The sequence below is a fragment of the Cardiocondyla obscurior genome, linkage group LG10, assembly GCF_019399895.1.
Source record: "Cardiocondyla obscurior isolate alpha-2009 linkage group LG10, Cobs3.1, whole genome shotgun sequence".
NCBI lineage: Eukaryota > Metazoa > Arthropoda > Insecta > Hymenoptera > Formicidae > Cardiocondyla > Cardiocondyla obscurior.
In genome coordinates this window covers 2,590,333-2,606,851 of record NC_091873.1, presented here as the reverse complement: position 1 = coordinate 2,606,851, position 16,519 = coordinate 2,590,333, and the positions used below count along the sequence as shown (strand labels likewise).

Genomic DNA, 16,519 nt, shown 5'->3' with positions numbered 1-16,519 from the left:
AATTTTTGGTGCAATAATAGAAGTTCAATTAAAAAAAAAATTTATTTTTCGCGCGATCGATTTCGAGATCGGTGCAGCACTGGCCGGAACTTTCCGCCTGACTCCGCGTCGTATTGATGTCTATCTCGCGGCGTGGTGAAGTCTCGTATTTCCAGTCGCGGGCACGCACCCCAGGGAAGCAGCGAGAGGAGCAACAAGAGTAACGGCGTGTCCCTTCACGCCGGAGAGCGGAAGGAGGTCGCGCAGGCGCTACGGATTAGTACTCGCTCACCGGCGAGGAGCCTTCAGGGTGAAAATGCACCATGGCATGGGAGGATCGGCGGGCGATCGCCACGGCGCTCAAAATCCGGCGATGCGGGCCAGGAACGGGGTCTGCGACAAAATCGAAAATTACATATCCGAGCTAGGCCGATGGTACGTGAGTAAACGTGGGGGTGGCCGCCCTAGGCGGCCCGCAGAAGCCCTTGTTTTCCGCTCTGTGCCGCCCTACGGAATTGGCGGGGACGGGTGAGAGGCGGCGAACGACCCAGGAAAAGTGGCGGGCGTTTAGCTACGTTTCGATCTACGCTCGGTTTCCCATGATTGGCATAACGACGTGTAATTGTGGTGCGATTGCGATTAAATCTGGGTTTCAAAAGTTCTGGAATTGACGACAAATCGATAGATGTGTAACAATGCGATTCCGGAAATCCGGAACACGCTAGTATTGGTACAATAACTTGGTTTCGGTGTGTACAAAATTGGTAGGACTTTTCATTGAGATTTGTGCATGTGATAATTATTGTGTGCATTTGTGTTATTTATTTTTACGATTTGGAATAACGGACTAACGCTGCTCATTTTTGTGCCTTTTTCGTGTCTTCTGTCGCGTGAGCGAAAACGCAATCTTCGTCTGATCAATGCCGGGCGTTACTACTTAAGTATACTACTACTTAAACATACTAGTATTATACTATACTATATTCAGTCCATCCAAGTTTAAGCTGAATAGAGAGTTCTCTTTAAAAAAAAAAGTCGATTCTTTTAAACATTCAAGATTCTTTATAAATAAAATATGTAATTTAAACTTATATATTTTAAATAAGCATCCTTTGTTAATTACAAAATAGGGCGGTATGGAGAGCGATAATAATGGGCCAATTTCTCTCGCTGGTGCTGTGCTTCATGACGTTTGTAAATCATTACATAAATACTGGTTCCTACAAGCTCTCACTTCCAACAGGTAAATTATTTATTAAAAAACAGACTACAAATTTTTGTATTTTTTACAATTAATTAAGCTATAGCAAAGCTTGAAGCTCTGCTGGGCCAACTATTAATTTATCATTTTTGCGAGACAGGGCAGAACGTTCCGCACTATGTGATGATGTGTTTGGTCTACACAACGTGGATGTCCTGTAGAGGCGTGGGAAATGGCCTAATTTCTGTCATACGAGCTCGTGGATGGAGATATTTGTTGTTAGCTTTGATCGACGTTGAGGCGTGCACGCTTATTACATCGTCCCATCAATACACCAGCCTTGCGAGTATACAGGTGCTCCATCAGCTTTAAATCCCATTGAAATACGATTTCTGTCGATGTTGCTTAATGCACAGTTTCCTACTCAGACACGTAACTTTCTCCCTCGCATAGTTTGAATTCGTATTATCTGCCTCACGTAGTAATACTCGTATCAATTGCGAATGACGCACGGAACTTGCATTGTAACCGCGCGGCTGCATAGCAGAGAAGAGTATGCTGGGTCTTCGACCTAACAATGCTCGTTCCGTCGTCGTCCGAGCCATCCATTCTTAATCGTGTGCATTACCAGCGCGTTATGAATTATCCATTGTCGCGTGCACTATACGACGTTCAACTTCTATTTCTGCATTATCACATTATGTAACCATTACTGACGTATAAATTAATATAATACTAATAAAAAGTTATGAAATATTTCAGCTCCTCGACTGCGTGGCAATACCGGTTGCCTTGGTGCTCTCATTTTTGGTACTGGGCGTCAGATACAGAATGGTACACATTGTTGGAGTATCAGTTTGCCTAATGGGGGTAGGATGCTTGGTTTGGGCTGGTATAGACGACAATAACGATCCCACGGCTACTGGTAATTATTTATAAAGTAAAACGTCGGTGGACCATTATTCCGTGAAGAGAAGAACGGGGAAAAATTAATATTTAGACTTCGTTATAGGAAAAAACCAACTTGTTGGTGATATGCTTTGTCTCGGCGGTGCGGTACTATTCTCGATAACCACGGTTCTACAGGAATTGGCCGTTAAAACGGTCGATATTATCGAATATCTCGGTATGATAGGTTTTTTCGGTACAATACTGAGCTGTATGCAGACGTAAGTAGTAAGCTGCAATGAAAGCTTTTTATGGGAACGCCTTGAATGAGTGACATTTTTGTATCGATCGTTTTGTTGTAGCGCCGTGCTCCAAAGGTTTCAAATAGAAGCGTTTCATTGGGACAACATACCAGTAATAACAATTCTGATTCTCTACTGTATCACGCAATTCATGTTCTTCTCTCTGGTGCCGGTAATATTATTCGAATCAGGTGCTACCGCCTTACAACTCGCGCTGCTTACTTCGGATTCTTTTAATATACTGGCTGGCATGCTTAATCACCATTACAAGGTAAGCCGTTGATCTTTATTACAAGTGCTAAAGTTTTCGGCTTATACAATCGACTGAATTATAATATATGATATTTTAATAACTATAAAATTTTAAAATAAAAATTAACTTTTTATAGAAAGAATAATATGAGATTTCTGTCTTTGCTTCTTTTAGTTTCACGCATTATACTTCGTTTCGTACGCGCTCACAATGACTGGCATATACATTTACGCGATAAAAAGAACACCAATGTCATCGAACTCACGTAGACAGCACATCGAGCCGCCGATTCCGGATTATAGGTAAAAATAGTTTTATTAAATTGCGAATCAATTTTTGCGACGAATTGTCGCATGTATCAATGTAATGTTATTTTAATATTAAGACACATGTCCCATCCCGATGTCGGCGAGGTTGAGATGGCCACAAGTTCTGGAATGTCTGGAGTGAGCGGCACTCTCGACATAAGGGCGTCTACTCTCGGCAGCGAAAGAGAGACGATGGATGCGACAAGTCTACCACTTAGCGTCAGCTCCGACACGGCCTTTACCTCCTTCTATGGCAGTCAGGCAAACCTAAAGGTAGCATCAAGATCGATGCCACGTGTCTCATCCAATTCGTATTTCGATACGAGTACCGGTGTCCCCTGATATATGTCGGGAATGAACCTGACGCGAGCGCAGGGTTCGCGTGATATTCCGAGGCAGATGGAATCCACACGGTTGAACGTTTTCTCGAAGTCTACCCATTTCCGATAATGCGACTTTGCATTACGCATATATACGAGATATGAGACTTGACGGTGTTGCACTACGATGGTTCTTTAAAGTTTAGTAGACTCTTTAAACTAAAAGTTTAGTAGACTTTTACAAAAATGGCCTGCATGCAGGGCAATTTAACTGACTTATACAACTTAACTGACTTATACAATGGCAATAAAATAATACGACAAATAAAACTGATAAATGTATTATGTATAAATTTTAGTGATCGTTATACATATGTTCGTGTGATAGGAGAATAGATTTGGTGCTCTGTATTAAATAGTCTGAATAATTATCCGCATGAAGAAACTTTTCAATTTGTCGTGATCTATCTGCCTCCGATAATAAGTCTTTTTTCCGTACTTCTTTATTTATACTTGGAGGTAAATGAAATCTGTAACGGTTTCAGGCTGCAAACGGGAACAGTGGTTCTGCCTATAATTAATAAACGGAAGGAAGTGACTGCCTAGAATAGAATACCGTGCAATTCATTCGTTTGAAATGCAAAACTTCTTGACTTCTTGAAACGAGGCCCTTAGAAAACACGAAAAGATGTTTGTATCAACGCCGTAATTACGAATATTAGCACACAATTAAAATACCTAAAGACTTCTTTTAGATATCTGTGTAAAATCATAATTACACAGTGTTAATTGTACTTAACGATAAATGGTGCCGTCTTTAAGTTATAATTTTATCTAATGTATTTTTTTAGATATACTAGAGATTACAGAGCGCGCGCTTCACGTGCGTCGTTAGCTTTGGACATTAGTTAATTATATTAATAATTACAATTGAGTGATCTACAGCCGACGACGTGTTGCCGGTTCACTTACATTTGTATCTTCCGGTTAGGTTAAAATATTTTCCATCTTTCCGTCCTTCCTTCCTTTTGCGCAATTTTCTCGAATCGCCGAGCTCAATGCAGAATTGATCCATTTACGTTTTTTTGACGCGCTCGGCGAGTTCGAAACATTTTCCCCTAAAACAGAAAAATAAGATGTTTTTCGCGATTCTGAGATTAATTGTATACTTTCTCCCAAATCGTCGTCGTTATAAAACTCTTGTTCGAGCAAGTCTCAAAAATATTTTAATAATCCGATAATTTTTCTGATTCGTAAAAATCAATTTGATTAGTATAATAACTACTTTAATAACGATAAATAATTTAATCTTATTAGTTTATAAGGATTATTTATTTAATTAATTTTAACGACGGCCATAAAATCAAAATATATACCGATTTGGATATTGTACTCCTTCTAATCAAAAACGTACTTCTCCAATATATTGTTTGTAAAGATGTGAATTAATTCTGTAAGAACAAAACGTGCCAAATGTCGAAGTCTATTAACACTTAGATCGTAGAATTAGGAAAATACGAATGTAAAACATGTACTCGTTTTATGTACAACGTGTACTCATTTTCACTTAAATTTTTTATATTAACACGAATTTTCGTGTACGTTTGTTACAACTATTATGATCGATATACTGTAGTATATACAAAGATATTTATAAGTTATGCTGATCGAGATAGAAGAAAACTTTACATAATACAATTTCGACGAACTCAATCGACCTAATTATTAATGTCAATGTAAGTCGGCTACGTAATTATTCTATACTACTCTATTCTTCTATTACAGTAGTACGATTTGCAGTCGCAGTAAGCAAAATGCGATAGTCATCTCTAATTAATGCGAACACATGAGTATTCAATTTGCATTTCGCTACTATCTGCATCAATAATCAACTTTTTTTCGTTTAAACAATTAACCAGAATCATAGAGCATCTACAGAACGGGCTAAAAATCCAAACACGACACAACTTGACCTTGTTGTTATATACCATGCTAATATTATCCAATTATTCAATAAAATAAACCTACGTAATTAACGTTAAAAATATCAAAGAGATAAAATAATGATTTTGAACCATAAACCCTTTCATTATCACGAATTAAAATTTAAAGACTTCCTAAAATCTTTTTTTTCATTTTTTGCTTGTCCGATGAGTAATTAATTAATAATCATTAGTTTATTTTATATTTATCGTTATAATAATAAAAAATAAGTTCAAAGTTTTTTTATTTGTATATCTCTTTGAAACTGCACGAATGATCACATAACATATTAGATGTCGCTGACGTCGTTGTATATTTGACAGATAACCTAAACTCTAAGTTGGTACTGGGACGACGCCGTTCAACGCGTGTAGTGGCGTGTAGTTAGAAACTGTTAGGAGCCGCTTCAACCGCATTATACAACTGAACTACGCTAAAATGGCTGTTAAAGAAAGACAAACTGAAACATCGTTTGACGAGGTGGAGTGGAACGTAGAGAATGAGATCCAGCTTTTCTTCGCCATGAATAAACACAAGCCAGTCGGTAAGGCGCGAATACCGGCGACGGGAGATTACGTTCATTCCTGATCTCGCTTTTGTGCTTATTTTATGCTAATTTTCTTTTAGATTTTTATTTAAATTATAGTATTGATAGATTAATATTTATTATTTTCTGTTTAATTGTAAGGTATAAACAAATATTTCCATATGGTATGTATATGGGAAAAATTTCGTAATGCCATTCGCAAAGATGTTCCATTGAAAGCAATTTGGGATCACTTGGAATCTATGTATGACATTATAGCTTTGGTAAGTAATGATGTAGATATGTAGAAAAATGCAAGTTTAGACAATACAAATGTTTAAGTAATTATTGCGTTTTTTTAAATTAAATCTCATTGTTTTTTATCACATATATATCAATTTTAAATGCTTATAACTGAATCCAATATCGTTTTTATACATAAACTAAATTTTTCATAGGATGACATGGAAGATTTACCTTTTCCTGGGCATGAGGTGGACTTTTCCTTACCAGAGGCAGATTTTGTGCTAAAACCTCGAAAAAAGGAAGAATTAGAACTTAAGATAAAAGACCAGAGAGACAAATACAAAGAGATTAAAAAAGAAAAGGACATCAAAGAAGGTTTTAAGAAAGATAGTGTGTTGCGTGATTTTAAAGGAACCAAAGATGTAGAAAAGAAAAAAGAAGAAATTAAAAAATTTGTGAAAGAGGACGCGAAAAAAGAAAAATTTAAAGACTCGAAAGAACCAAAGAAAGAACATAAATCTTTAAAAGGTCGTTCAAAAGGAAAGGAGGATTCGGAAGAGAGTGGTATTTTAATAAACATTGATCCTAATTGTTTAATAATTTTTGTTTAATAGATTAACTGTATGCTCAATCGTATTTTTATTTCTTTTTAGCATCGAATGGGAAGAAAGAACGGAAGGATTCTGAATCTGGTCGCGAGCTACTAAAAAGAATTCCGAAAAGACCAACTCGACAAAGTGTAGATAGTTCTTCTAAAGCTTCCTCCAGTCCACGTGATACACCTCCACCAAAACGCAGAAGAATCTAACGATTATTATTATTTTCGCATCTCATTAAAAACCTTCCTTACATAATTTATTATTCACAAAATTGTAATATGATATATATATATATATATTTTAACAACATAAATGTATATATAGAAAATAAGTTCATTTTATACAAAATTTATATGTGCAGTATATACATATACCATTGTATCTTTTTAATTAACTTTAAAATGTGACGAGTAGCTTGATTCTAATAAATAGTTACTCTTTATATAAGTTTATAAAAAATGCAAAAATGTCCATGAATAAATAACTGAATTTTGTAATAATTTTACTTTCTAAGATACTAATTGTTATTTTATATGTCTATATTTTTGTTATAAGAATTCTTCTCAAATTAGAATATATCCATCCTACTTTCAAACTACAGAATATGTAAAATGACCAAATTGAAAAAAATATATGCAGCCATGCTTTGTAAAGGAGAAAACAAATGGACAAAAGAACAAATGCAAGAAGTGGATCAGGAAATGCAGATATATTCTTCCAATATTCTTAAGTTGAGAAGTGTTTGGTTTACAGCTCTTATCGCAGACATTTCGCAAGTTACATTCGACGAGAGGATACAATGACAACACCGTGAAAGTTGCAGTTACCAGCCGAGATTTATTCGAAAAATTTTCATATATCAGGAATGTTTTCAGAAAAACGTGATCCCCATCCCGCGGTCGGCAGCATCCTCCAGGCACGTGTTAGGAGTGCTCGTGCTGACGGTCCATGAGCCCACGATCTATGATCCTTGATGCATAATCCGTGATCCACGGTCCATGATCTATCTATGGAAGGAATTCACGTTCGAGAGATGCAGAATAGCGACGTCCGGTGGTGATGACGGCTGGCGACCGGGTTTTCTCCTCGGCATTAACGAATCTCCCCACGTTATCGAAGCCTTCTCGCCTCGCGCTCCGACTCGAGTAAGGTTAGAAGATCGCCTTCTCGCACCGGTCCCTTCACGTTCCTGATAATCTGTCGGTTCTGCTCGCCCAAGAACTCAACCTTCACCTGGGTGCACTGCCCTTGCGAGCCAGTACGTCCCAGGACCTTGATAACGCGCGCCAAAACGACTGGTTTATCCATACTGATTGCCTTTTTCACGTGTGGTTGCGACTCGGAAAAGCTACTTGGCGCAAATGGAAGATCACGCGTAAACGAGCATGCCGTTTCGCTTGAGTTCTTGGCTCAGTTTCCGGTGTCGCTACTGTGCAAGAATTCATTTATTTAAATGAAATTTTCTACGCGATGAGGTACGTGCACGCTTTTTTTATTTACAATTGCAGGAACTTATTAACAATTTTTTTTTCCTAACTTTTTATTTAACTTAATTAATTATTAGTTTTATTTTTTAACTTTAATACTACTTAATTTTTGCAAGTGTGATGGCCGATACAATAATCAGATTACAATAAAATGTCATTATATTTTGACACAAATACACTATTTCATAATCACTTATAATAATAATTCATATAAATAACAGCTTGATATCGTAGGCAACAGGTAAGACGAGCTTTTTTTTTAGTCTCTCTTAGTATACCTTTTATTGATTATTAGAAATCACGTCGAGTGATTTATCTGTTAATATTAACGTAAATACTTGCCAAAAATACTGCGTCTTGCAATATTTATATAGTGTTTTATGTGCCATATCTATTTCTTCTCAACTACAGGTTCTTTAAAAATTAGATTTAGACTCTCTTTGTATTAATAATTAATTTAGTCGTTAAAAGTAACACAAAAAGTAACAATTATTATTTTATTCGTGTTTCTAAATTTATTAATTCAATAAAAATATAAATCTACGTACAACCTGTAAATGAGAAAAAACGTTCGCATTACTTAGACAGTCTGCAGAATCATCGGTACTTTGAAAGACAAGTTGTGTTTATATATCTAAGTATAGTAGTGCCTCCCACAAAACAAAGTTATCCTCCACTTAAAAAAAAAAAAAAAACTAAAAAAATTTTTTTGCAATACGTCTCATGACAATTTATGCAATAAATTATTATCTAATTAACATGCCTAATCGCAAAGTATATTTTTTAAATTGACTTTTCAAAATAATATGTCATAGATAATTAAAAAAAAATTATTATACAATTCGACTTAACTAAATTGGGTACATTCGGTAAAGATGCTTCGGAACTCTTAGCACCAGTGTATAAATTACGGATTTTTTTTCACGTTTCGTAGATATCCACAATAAATTGCCGAACCATTTGAACCATTGTTACAACATTAATATATTCTATGTCTTACTCAAATGTAAAATGCATTACACTTTGCATTTTTTTATTTACCAATATAGAATAAATGTATAGACACACATTGCACGTGTCAAATATATCTTAAAAATAAGTTGAAGATCCAAGTCTTTTCACATTTCTAATAAAACTTATACATATGCAGGTCTTAATTTTTTACTCAGCATATGAAATCGGTACAATTGCAGTAAATTAAATTTTCGATGTTGTTCAATAAAAAATATAATAAAATGATAATAATGCCAATCGTATTTCTATTTTCTTGAATAGTACACCGTACATCACTATAATTTTAACAATTTGAACTAATAAATACCGCTTTTCACTACTGACTCGAATGAATACTTTGTTGAAAATGGACCCTGGTATATATATTAATTGCAATTACAAAAAACTCTTATCGTAATAATAATTTGCACCGTAAGGTACATATTTAGTCACGCAAATAATTTCTTACATTCAGTCAAAGACTTGTCCAATTTTTATTCTGATTTTTTCTTCCCCTTTTTACTTCAACAATAACGTTGAAAGCTGGTGTAAACTTTCAAACAAAAATATGTATCTACTTGAAGCACTATGAACATTGACGAATTATGTATTGAGACAGCATTTAATTTCTTTTTTTTTTTTCTTCATTTTTGTGTCTCTGTCGTCAGTTCTATTACTTTCCGAAGCAATGTCCAATCGATGGACATGGAAACATTATTACATTGGATAATAAACTGTCGACATTAGTATACAACACTGAACGAAATAACAGGCTAACAATATCCATAATAACTTTACTGCCACAAATTGGTGGAAAGAGTCTGCCCAGGTAACGTGGCAGTGGCAGGCTTGCCCGTCGTAGAGGCAAAATTCATATCGCCTAAAGACATTTGCGACATTTGTTGTGGTAACTGAAACGAAAATGTGTAATAAGATTAATTTACTTCAATATTAACGATACATTTATGTTTTAACAAAATTTTGTTCTTTTATTTACATACTTGAGCGCCAAATGCAGTAGTTTGTTGTTGCTGTGATGTTAAATTAAAGAAGGGATTGCTGCCAGGAGCTGGCTGAACATGCTGCGTCAGCATTCCACTCCACCCATTATTGCTAGCGATATTACTTTGTCCTAATTGCATCATCTGTAAAATCGAAAAAAAAAAAAACTAAATATAAAAGAAAACATTAATAACTTATTTAAAAATGTTATATACCATTTGAGGTGGCATTGTAATAGCAGCGTTAGGTACACCATTTACTTGATTCATTTGTCCTACATGTAAGCCTAAAGGATTAGCTGCTACAGCACCAATCGAAGTAGGATTTGTCATAATTTGATTTTGATTAACAGGCATCTGATTTGTGACCGGTATTTGAGTGGGAAGTTGACCAAGTTGATTCAAAGAGCTTTGTTGCCCAAATGCACTTACAGTAGGTATTTGCTGTTTATATGGTACAGAGTGTTGAGGATACACTCCCCCTAAAGTATGTTAATGTTAAAAAATTGTATTAACGTTGCGATTATTTTATTAATTTAACCTATTTTAATACCATTTCTATTTTATGCATTACCTGAGACACCATAAATAGCTGGTTGATGACTCGGAGTACCATACAGTGCTAAAATACTGTCTTTTGTCATCTTACTTTTTTCCTGAGGTAGCGGAGTTGGTTGATTAAAGAAGCTTTCCTCTTCACTTTTGCTTGCTGTAATGGTTGTTTTACTTCCATTAGAAGTATCACTTCCAGTTGATGTTACCGATGCAGGCGGTGCAGATAAAAAAGAAGAAAATACGTCATCTCCAGAACCATTTACGGATGTTTGGTTAGCTGGTGGTGCATCTGTGAATAATAATGAAATGGTATAATTATTTTAGAATAATAGTTCTTAAATGAGAGTACATTTTAAACGTATAAATAGAACACATAAAAAACATACCGAGACCTAAGAGATCAAGAATTGCAGAATTTTCTTTTGTTCTGCCCAATTTAGGACTAATGGAACTGCGAGGTTTTGGCAATTGAGGCACGACTTCCGGTTTTTTTACAGGTGGGAGTACAGTGGTCGTAGATTCCGAATTTTCCTTTTTTCGTCTACGTTGTCTTTCAGCTTCTTCGTCAAGTTCTTTGTCCCAATTTACCTATAGAAATGATTTATTAATCAAAGCTAAATATAATAAACTTTTCTATACAATTATATGAAATTAAATAACTTAAATTAAAATTTGATAATAAAAATTACTTTTGGTAAAGGAGGCGGCACCCATTCTCTAGCTATATATTTTTTATGTTCATATTTTGCTCGAATAAAACTCTCCAGACTGCAATCTGTTTGTGGTCTTCGAAAACTATCTGGAAGATTTGCTTCATAAACTGCCCTGGCACGAGAATTGCCCATCTGTTGTAAACTCTAAAAATTTAATCATAAATAAACTCTTTAGAAAATTAGATATTTAATGTTTTAAAACATTAAGAAAATCATCTTTCATCAGAAACTATGAACCATATGTCTGTTACATACCACTACTTGCTCTGGTGTCCATGTATCTAAATTAACAGACTTTACTTTGCTTATATGTACTCCAAGATTTCTGTGAATACCAGCACATCGAATACACAAGAAAATCCCCAAATTCCAGCTGGCCCACCTTGGTCCTACAAAATGCAAATTTATGAGACATTACAAATAATTCCAATATTTTTCATTCATACATCATTAGAGACTTGCCACAAATAAAATGTGATGTAAAACAACAACCAATTAAAAAGACATTATCTGCAGACCGAGCTATCTAATATTCATGACAATTAATTACAAGTTCTCATTACTGTATGACATATCAATAACCAAGCAGAAATAGATACATTTTTTCCTCTTTTTTTTTTTTTTTTGTTCTGTCGATTTTTGTTAATCTTCTCTCTTCGGGAGAAAAAAAGGGAGCTTGCAAAAAAAGAACGCGGTGATTTTTTTAAATAATATCCAAAATCAATGTGAAATTCGGGAGGACCTTGACCATGTTAATGACAATGCGTCGACGGGTATGTCACGCGGATATTAAAAATCTATAACGTCGCGTTCTTGCGCGGATCGTCTCGATGATTGGTATCGAGCCGCGGGTCGGGAATGCGGGATGGGACAACGCGTTGAGTATGACGCTACCCGATCCGGGGATCGCGAGACGAGAAAGGCGAATGGTCGCATCCATGTCACGAACCGCGGACAGCGAGACAAACCTTTCGCGTCACAGTCGACGCAGTATTTGTTGTCCTCGTCGCGCAGCATCTGCGTCAGTAGATTTTGACATTTCTCCTGGATCTGCTTGGCACGCTCCTTCTCGTGGCGGGACGTCATTTTTGCTGGGAGCGTCTACGCGAAGGAATCTCGGGGACCACGCGCGACGGCACCCCGGTGTCGCCTCCCCGCGATAACGCTGGATAAGAGCCGCGCCGCGACGGCACCGCGTAACGGGTTTTGTGCACCGAGATACCATCGGCCTCGCGACAGCAGTGCCGGGAGAATCGTGGCCGTAGGTAAAGCTATGGTTTATCCTGCGAGGTGAACTATTTTATCGACCGCTCCAGCGTTTTTTGCCTCCGATGCCCACTTGGGCGTTCGACTTCGCGACGACAAGACTGCTCCGTTTCTCGGCTAACTTGGAGTAAAATTTTCCGATCTCCGCGCTCCCGCAGGTGAGTCATAATTGCTCAGAAAATAAAAACGATAAGAGACGAATAATAATCTGCTGTTATAAACGAGCTATCGCAAATATGCACGGTGATCGCGTCGCTTACGCGGTTCGCCGGTTGCGTCGAAAAACTTGAGTGGCCATGGCCGTTTTCAATATGTCTTCTTAGGATACTTTCGCTGCGATTATTGAAATGAAAGGAATACGTGTCGAGGAAAAGAGGAATATTAATTATTACAAAACTTTTGGTTAAAAATAAAAAAAAAGTAATCCCGAAATCCCGATCTTTATTTCCTTTTCAGAAAAGGCGTTAATCAATTTTAGATTATTTTAGAAAATTATCACGGCTTGTTCGTAAAGATATATTTCATGCTTAGGCAATAAGAGTAATGTGATAACATCCATAACGTGCGACATTTATTTTTATCAAATGTAGTTCGCATTGATGGAGATGCATATGTAGAAACGAAATTGCAATCGCGATCGTTTCCGGCTGCGTCTGAGAAGTAGAACTTTGCCGCTCAGTGAACGTAGCCGCTCGTGTGACGGTGATGCCCTCGGACGGCCACTTCCGTCGTCACCGTCGGCCATGTTACTCCGTGCCCGCCGCAGCGGTCACAGATGGCTACGTGAAAGTCAACAACCGGTTCCGGCGGAGTTCCATCGCGCTTGTGATAATCGTGTTGTCGCGTTGCCATCGACGTTCATCGGTTCGCCCGTGCCTCGGCTTCGTCTCGTGTTTTCTCGCGCTACGACGTGAACGACGTCTTCCGGCTCTTTCGGCAGTCTGCGATACCGCGTCTCCTGCCGCCTCTCCTTGTTCGTCCCGTTGTCCGGCGACGCGACAGCCAGCCACCGTTGATCGCCAACCACGGAGAAGCCGCCGAGGATGAGCGCGAATAATGTGCAAGCGCTCTTCGCGTGCTCCCGGTGCTTCTCCAGACATCCCTTCGAAGACCTCTCGCCCGGTCAACAATTGTGCAAGGTATGCACGCCGCCCGTACCTGATTTTTCACGCGGGCGTCACGCAAATATTTCGGCTGCGAATCGACGCCACCGTTTCGCGGCGTTAACGAGATTCCAAAAGACTTGATCGAAGCCGCCACGAGAACGCAATTTTTTTTTTTTTTTCGATAAAAATTTTGTTTAACGCGTTGTAAGTTTTGTATCGCATACATTGTATATTCAGCTAGGGAAATTTTAAATGCTGTGTAACAAATCGCATTAAGATAATTTTTATTCTTTATTGTGCTACAGAATAAAAAAAAAATTAATTTGCTTAGTGGTATCTAAATTTCGAAAAGGAAATACTATTAAGGAAATAAGTGCAGTTAAAAAGATGGATAAATTAATAATTAGAAAATATTGTTATACTCTTAGTAATATTAATAATATTTTTGTTGGTTATATAGGAATGCAGAGGAGCCTTCCCTGTTGTAAAATGTACATACTGCAGATCAGAATTCCAGCAAACAGTGTAAGTGTGAAAACAAATTGCTTCTGTTTATAAAAATTACCTGTAAAGTAAACTAAATAGATTTTTTACTTTGTTTTTAGAAAGGGTAACACAAGCACTATATGTAAAAAATGTGAGCAAAATGTAAAGGCCTATGGAAAGCCATCAGCTTGCGAATATTGCAATACCATTGCTGCATTTATTGGTAGCAAATGCCAACGGTGTACAAATTCCGAAAAACGCTATGGACCACCAGTTACATGTGAGCAATGCAAGCAGAAGTGTGCCTTTGATAGACAGGATGAGGACAAAAAGGTATCTAGCTCTGCAGTGTAGATATAAAAAATAATTTTTATCTTGATGATTAAAATTTAATGTTTTAAGATTTCTGAAATAATAAAAGACTGTGTTCCATGAAAAATTTATAAATCAAATAAATTTATTTTTAGTGAGATATATACATGGTTTTCAACACAAGAAGCTTAACTATCATTTCTTTTACCGTTCTGAATAATTGAAATTTATAAATAATCATATATGCTATTTCACTATAATATATATTTTGAGTCTGTACATTTCATCATCTGTCATGACTTTTTTTTTTATTGTTAGAGAGTGAATAAATGTCAAGTATAATTTCTACAGCTAAGATTTCTCTCTCTTTCTCTCTCTTTTTTCTTCTTGTTGGTACATGGTAATGAATCTACTCTATTGCAATGTTCTTTAATTAATTATGGTGATGTTTTGGTTTTTAGGTAGATGGCAAATTATTATGTTGGCTGTGTACGTTGTCGTATAAACGAGCGTTAGCAAAGACAAAGCAATCGGATGCAGAGAGAAGAGCGCATATGAAATTGGCTCAACAGCGGGCTGCAAAGCACAAAGAACAAAAGTAATTATTAAAATTTATAATAATATCGCAAGGTAACTCTGTGCTTGGTAATCTTATCATCGTGACATCATTTTTTGGAACATGTTCTATGCAAAATGCATATTAATAAACATACATCTAAACATTTTTATGACATCTTCTCTCACTAATATGTCTTATGCTTTTTGTTACAGATTAAAAGGCCACAATAAAAGACCGCATAGAGTTGATGTGACAAAGTTGCCACCGCAATCCGAAGGTGGAGATACAAATGGTCCTACACCTGTAAAAGCGGCACGAATGGTTGGCGTGCACGACCCTCACGATCCAAATAGTTCAGATCATGTAGTAGCGGTCACACAGCTCAAAGAAAAAATAGCGCATCTTCAAAAACAAATCAGCATAAAAGAGGGCCAATTATTAGCAAAAGATAGACAAGTAAGTGAAAGATTTTCTGCAATTTTTTGTGGAAATTTTTCTTTAAAAATAAAATAAATAATATGTAACCAACATTTTGATTGTAGATTACTGAATTAAAGGCGAAAAATTTCACATCCGAAACGGAATTACGCAATAAAATGAAAGCTTCAGAGAAGGAGTACGAAACTAAAATTTCCAACATGCAGCACAAGATATCTAGTTTGTTGAAAGAAGTAGCATCGTTATCGAAAACGTCCAAGCGAGGTGATAGGGTAGCCGCCACCAAAACGGAAGCTGGGACCAATAGTGGGAGTGGAACAGACAGTCCCGTACCTTGATAAGGTAGGAATACTTGGTTTTTGTTATTTTCAGAATGTTCGTGTTTAATGGAACGAGCTAATACATTGAACGAAGTCGCAATATGAGATTGCGTCGCCCAATATATCTTGCAAATGAAAAGCCCTGTTTTTCATATTGTTTCCAGAGAATTGGTTAGCAGACAACAAACTCAAATGACAATTATACATATAAATCTTGTGATTATGCATATAGTTAATTGTTTCCATTAACAAGGCGAAAGTGTATTATTTTTCTAATTACTATAGGAATGTACATTATTCTCTCAATACACACTGAGAAATGTCATTTGCATCTCCGTTTAGGGGAGATTGATGATGCAAATGTAAAATTAATACAGGACTTTAGATTTAGCTTGTTCGTTCTTTTAATTTTTGACGATTGTCAATGATAGCTACTGAAAATATTGGCTCTTATGACAAAAAAATTAGTAAAATTTTATTGACGAATTCCGTGTTGTGTCGCGAAGTCGTACGAAATTATTGTGTAGGTTTCGAGGCAAATTCGGAATATGTATGTGGAAACAATAAGTGGCAGCGTAGCTATGGCATTTTATTATTTATGATAATGATGTATACTGACACTGAATCAGGATATTACGAAGTGTAGATTAATTTACAATAAAAGTTGAAAAACTTATA

The 16,519-nt window shown here is 36.5% G+C and overlaps 5 protein-coding genes across 8 annotated transcripts; 3 read left to right on the top strand and 2 right to left on the bottom strand.

The window, feature by feature from the left end:
- The first annotated feature begins 180 nt into the window (after positions 1-180).
- LOC139105996 (solute carrier family 35 member F2) lies at positions 181-3,986 on the top strand. 4 transcript variants are annotated; one of them, XM_070662427.1, is made up of 9 exons: positions 181-414; positions 1,110-1,222; positions 1,341-1,534; positions 1,943-2,105; positions 2,193-2,349; positions 2,431-2,641; positions 2,798-2,925; positions 3,009-3,204; positions 3,797-3,986. In XM_070662427.1, the coding sequence occupies exons 1-9, from the start codon at positions 296-298 to the stop codon at positions 3,830-3,832; spliced, it is 1,317 nt and encodes a 438-aa protein (XP_070518528.1). In that variant the 5' UTR covers positions 181-295; the 3' UTR covers positions 3,833-3,986. The 4 variants fall into 4 exon arrangements, with proteins under 4 accessions (XP_070518528.1, XP_070518532.1, XP_070518531.1 ...); XM_070662431.1 differs by having other exon boundaries at positions 188-414; positions 3,009-3,986; XM_070662430.1 differs by lacking the exon at positions 181-414 and adding an exon at positions 435-728 and having other exon boundaries at positions 3,009-3,986.
- Positions 3,987-5,532: 1,546 nt separating this feature from the next.
- On the top strand, positions 5,533-7,105 carry Mrgbp (MRG/MORF4L binding protein). Its single transcript, XM_070662217.1, has 4 exons — positions 5,533-5,778; positions 5,923-6,044; positions 6,219-6,570; positions 6,660-7,105. The coding sequence occupies exons 1-4, from the start codon at positions 5,673-5,675 to the stop codon at positions 6,812-6,814; spliced, it is 735 nt and encodes a 244-aa protein (XP_070518318.1). The 5' UTR covers positions 5,533-5,672; the 3' UTR covers positions 6,815-7,105.
- Positions 7,106-7,295: 190 nt separating this feature from the next.
- Positions 7,296-7,998, bottom strand: LOC139105894 (small ribosomal subunit protein eS28). The gene has a single exon (XM_070662218.1). The coding sequence runs from the start codon at positions 7,911-7,913 to the stop codon at positions 7,716-7,718; it is 198 nt and encodes a 65-aa protein (XP_070518319.1). The 5' UTR covers positions 7,914-7,998; the 3' UTR covers positions 7,296-7,715.
- Positions 7,999-9,331: 1,333 nt separating this feature from the next.
- Positions 9,332-12,533, bottom strand: LOC139105892 (stromal membrane-associated protein 1). The gene is made up of 8 exons (XM_070662216.1): positions 12,323-12,533; positions 11,610-11,743; positions 11,331-11,498; positions 11,028-11,229; positions 10,661-10,930; positions 10,303-10,568; positions 10,087-10,230; positions 9,332-9,996 (listed from the first exon to the last, which is right to left on the bottom strand). The coding sequence occupies exons 1-8, from the start codon at positions 12,438-12,440 to the stop codon at positions 9,880-9,882; spliced, it is 1,419 nt and encodes a 472-aa protein (XP_070518317.1). The 5' UTR covers positions 12,441-12,533; the 3' UTR covers positions 9,332-9,879.
- An 835-nt stretch (positions 12,534-13,368) lies between these two features.
- Positions 13,369-16,519, top strand: LOC139106312 (protein FAM76A). Its single transcript, XM_070662959.1, has 7 exons — positions 13,369-13,759; positions 14,187-14,251; positions 14,332-14,545; positions 14,986-15,122; positions 15,296-15,539; positions 15,626-15,863; positions 16,006-16,519. Exons 1-6 carry the CDS (start codon positions 13,664-13,666, stop codon positions 15,857-15,859), a joined length of 990 nt encoding a protein of 329 aa, XP_070519060.1. The 5' UTR covers positions 13,369-13,663; the 3' UTR covers positions 15,860-15,863; positions 16,006-16,519.

Bases quoted from the DNA above. Each gene is read 5' to 3' on its own strand.
- LOC139105996 (XM_070662431.1), top strand. From the start codon at position 296: ATGCACCATGGCATGGGAGGATCGGCGGGCGATCGCCACGGCGCTCAA. The intron at 1,535-1,942 runs GTGCTCCATCAG...GAAATATTTCAG, and splicing joins CCAGCCTTGCGAGTATACAG to CTCCTCGACTGCGTGGCAAT. The intron at 2,926-3,008 runs GTAAAAATAGTT...TTTAATATTAAG, and splicing joins CCGCCGATTCCGGATTATAG to ACACATGTCCCATCCCGATG.
- LOC139106312 (XM_070662959.1), top strand. From the start codon at position 13,664: ATGAGCGCGAATAATGTGCAAGCGCTCTTCGCGTGCTCCCGGTGCTTC. The intron at 13,760-14,186 runs GTATGCACGCCG...TTGGTTATATAG, and splicing joins CCGGTCAACAATTGTGCAAG to GAATGCAGAGGAGCCTTCCC. The intron at 15,123-15,295 runs GTAATTATTAAA...TTTTTGTTACAG, and splicing joins GCAAAGCACAAAGAACAAAA to ATTAAAAGGCCACAATAAAA.
- Mrgbp (XM_070662217.1), top strand. From the start codon at position 5,673: ATGGCTGTTAAAGAAAGACAAACTGAAACATCGTTTGACGAGGTGGAG. The intron at 5,779-5,922 runs GTAAGGCGCGAA...TTTAATTGTAAG, and splicing joins GAATAAACACAAGCCAGTCG to GTATAAACAAATATTTCCAT. The intron at 6,045-6,218 runs GTAAGTAATGAT...AATTTTTCATAG, and splicing joins TGTATGACATTATAGCTTTG to GATGACATGGAAGATTTACC.
- LOC139105894 (XM_070662218.1), bottom strand. From the start codon at position 7,913: ATGGATAAACCAGTCGTTTTGGCGCGCGTTATCAAGGTCCTGGGACGT.
- LOC139105892 (XM_070662216.1), bottom strand. From the start codon at position 12,440: ATGACGTCCCGCCACGAGAAGGAGCGTGCCAAGCAGATCCAGGAGAAA. The intron at 11,230-11,330 runs GTAATTTTTATT...TCATTTCTATAG, and splicing joins TGCCGCCTCCTTTACCAAAA to GTAAATTGGGACAAAGAACT. The intron at 10,231-10,302 runs GTATATAACATT...TCGATTTTACAG, and splicing joins TTACAATGCCACCTCAAATG to ATGATGCAATTAGGACAAAG.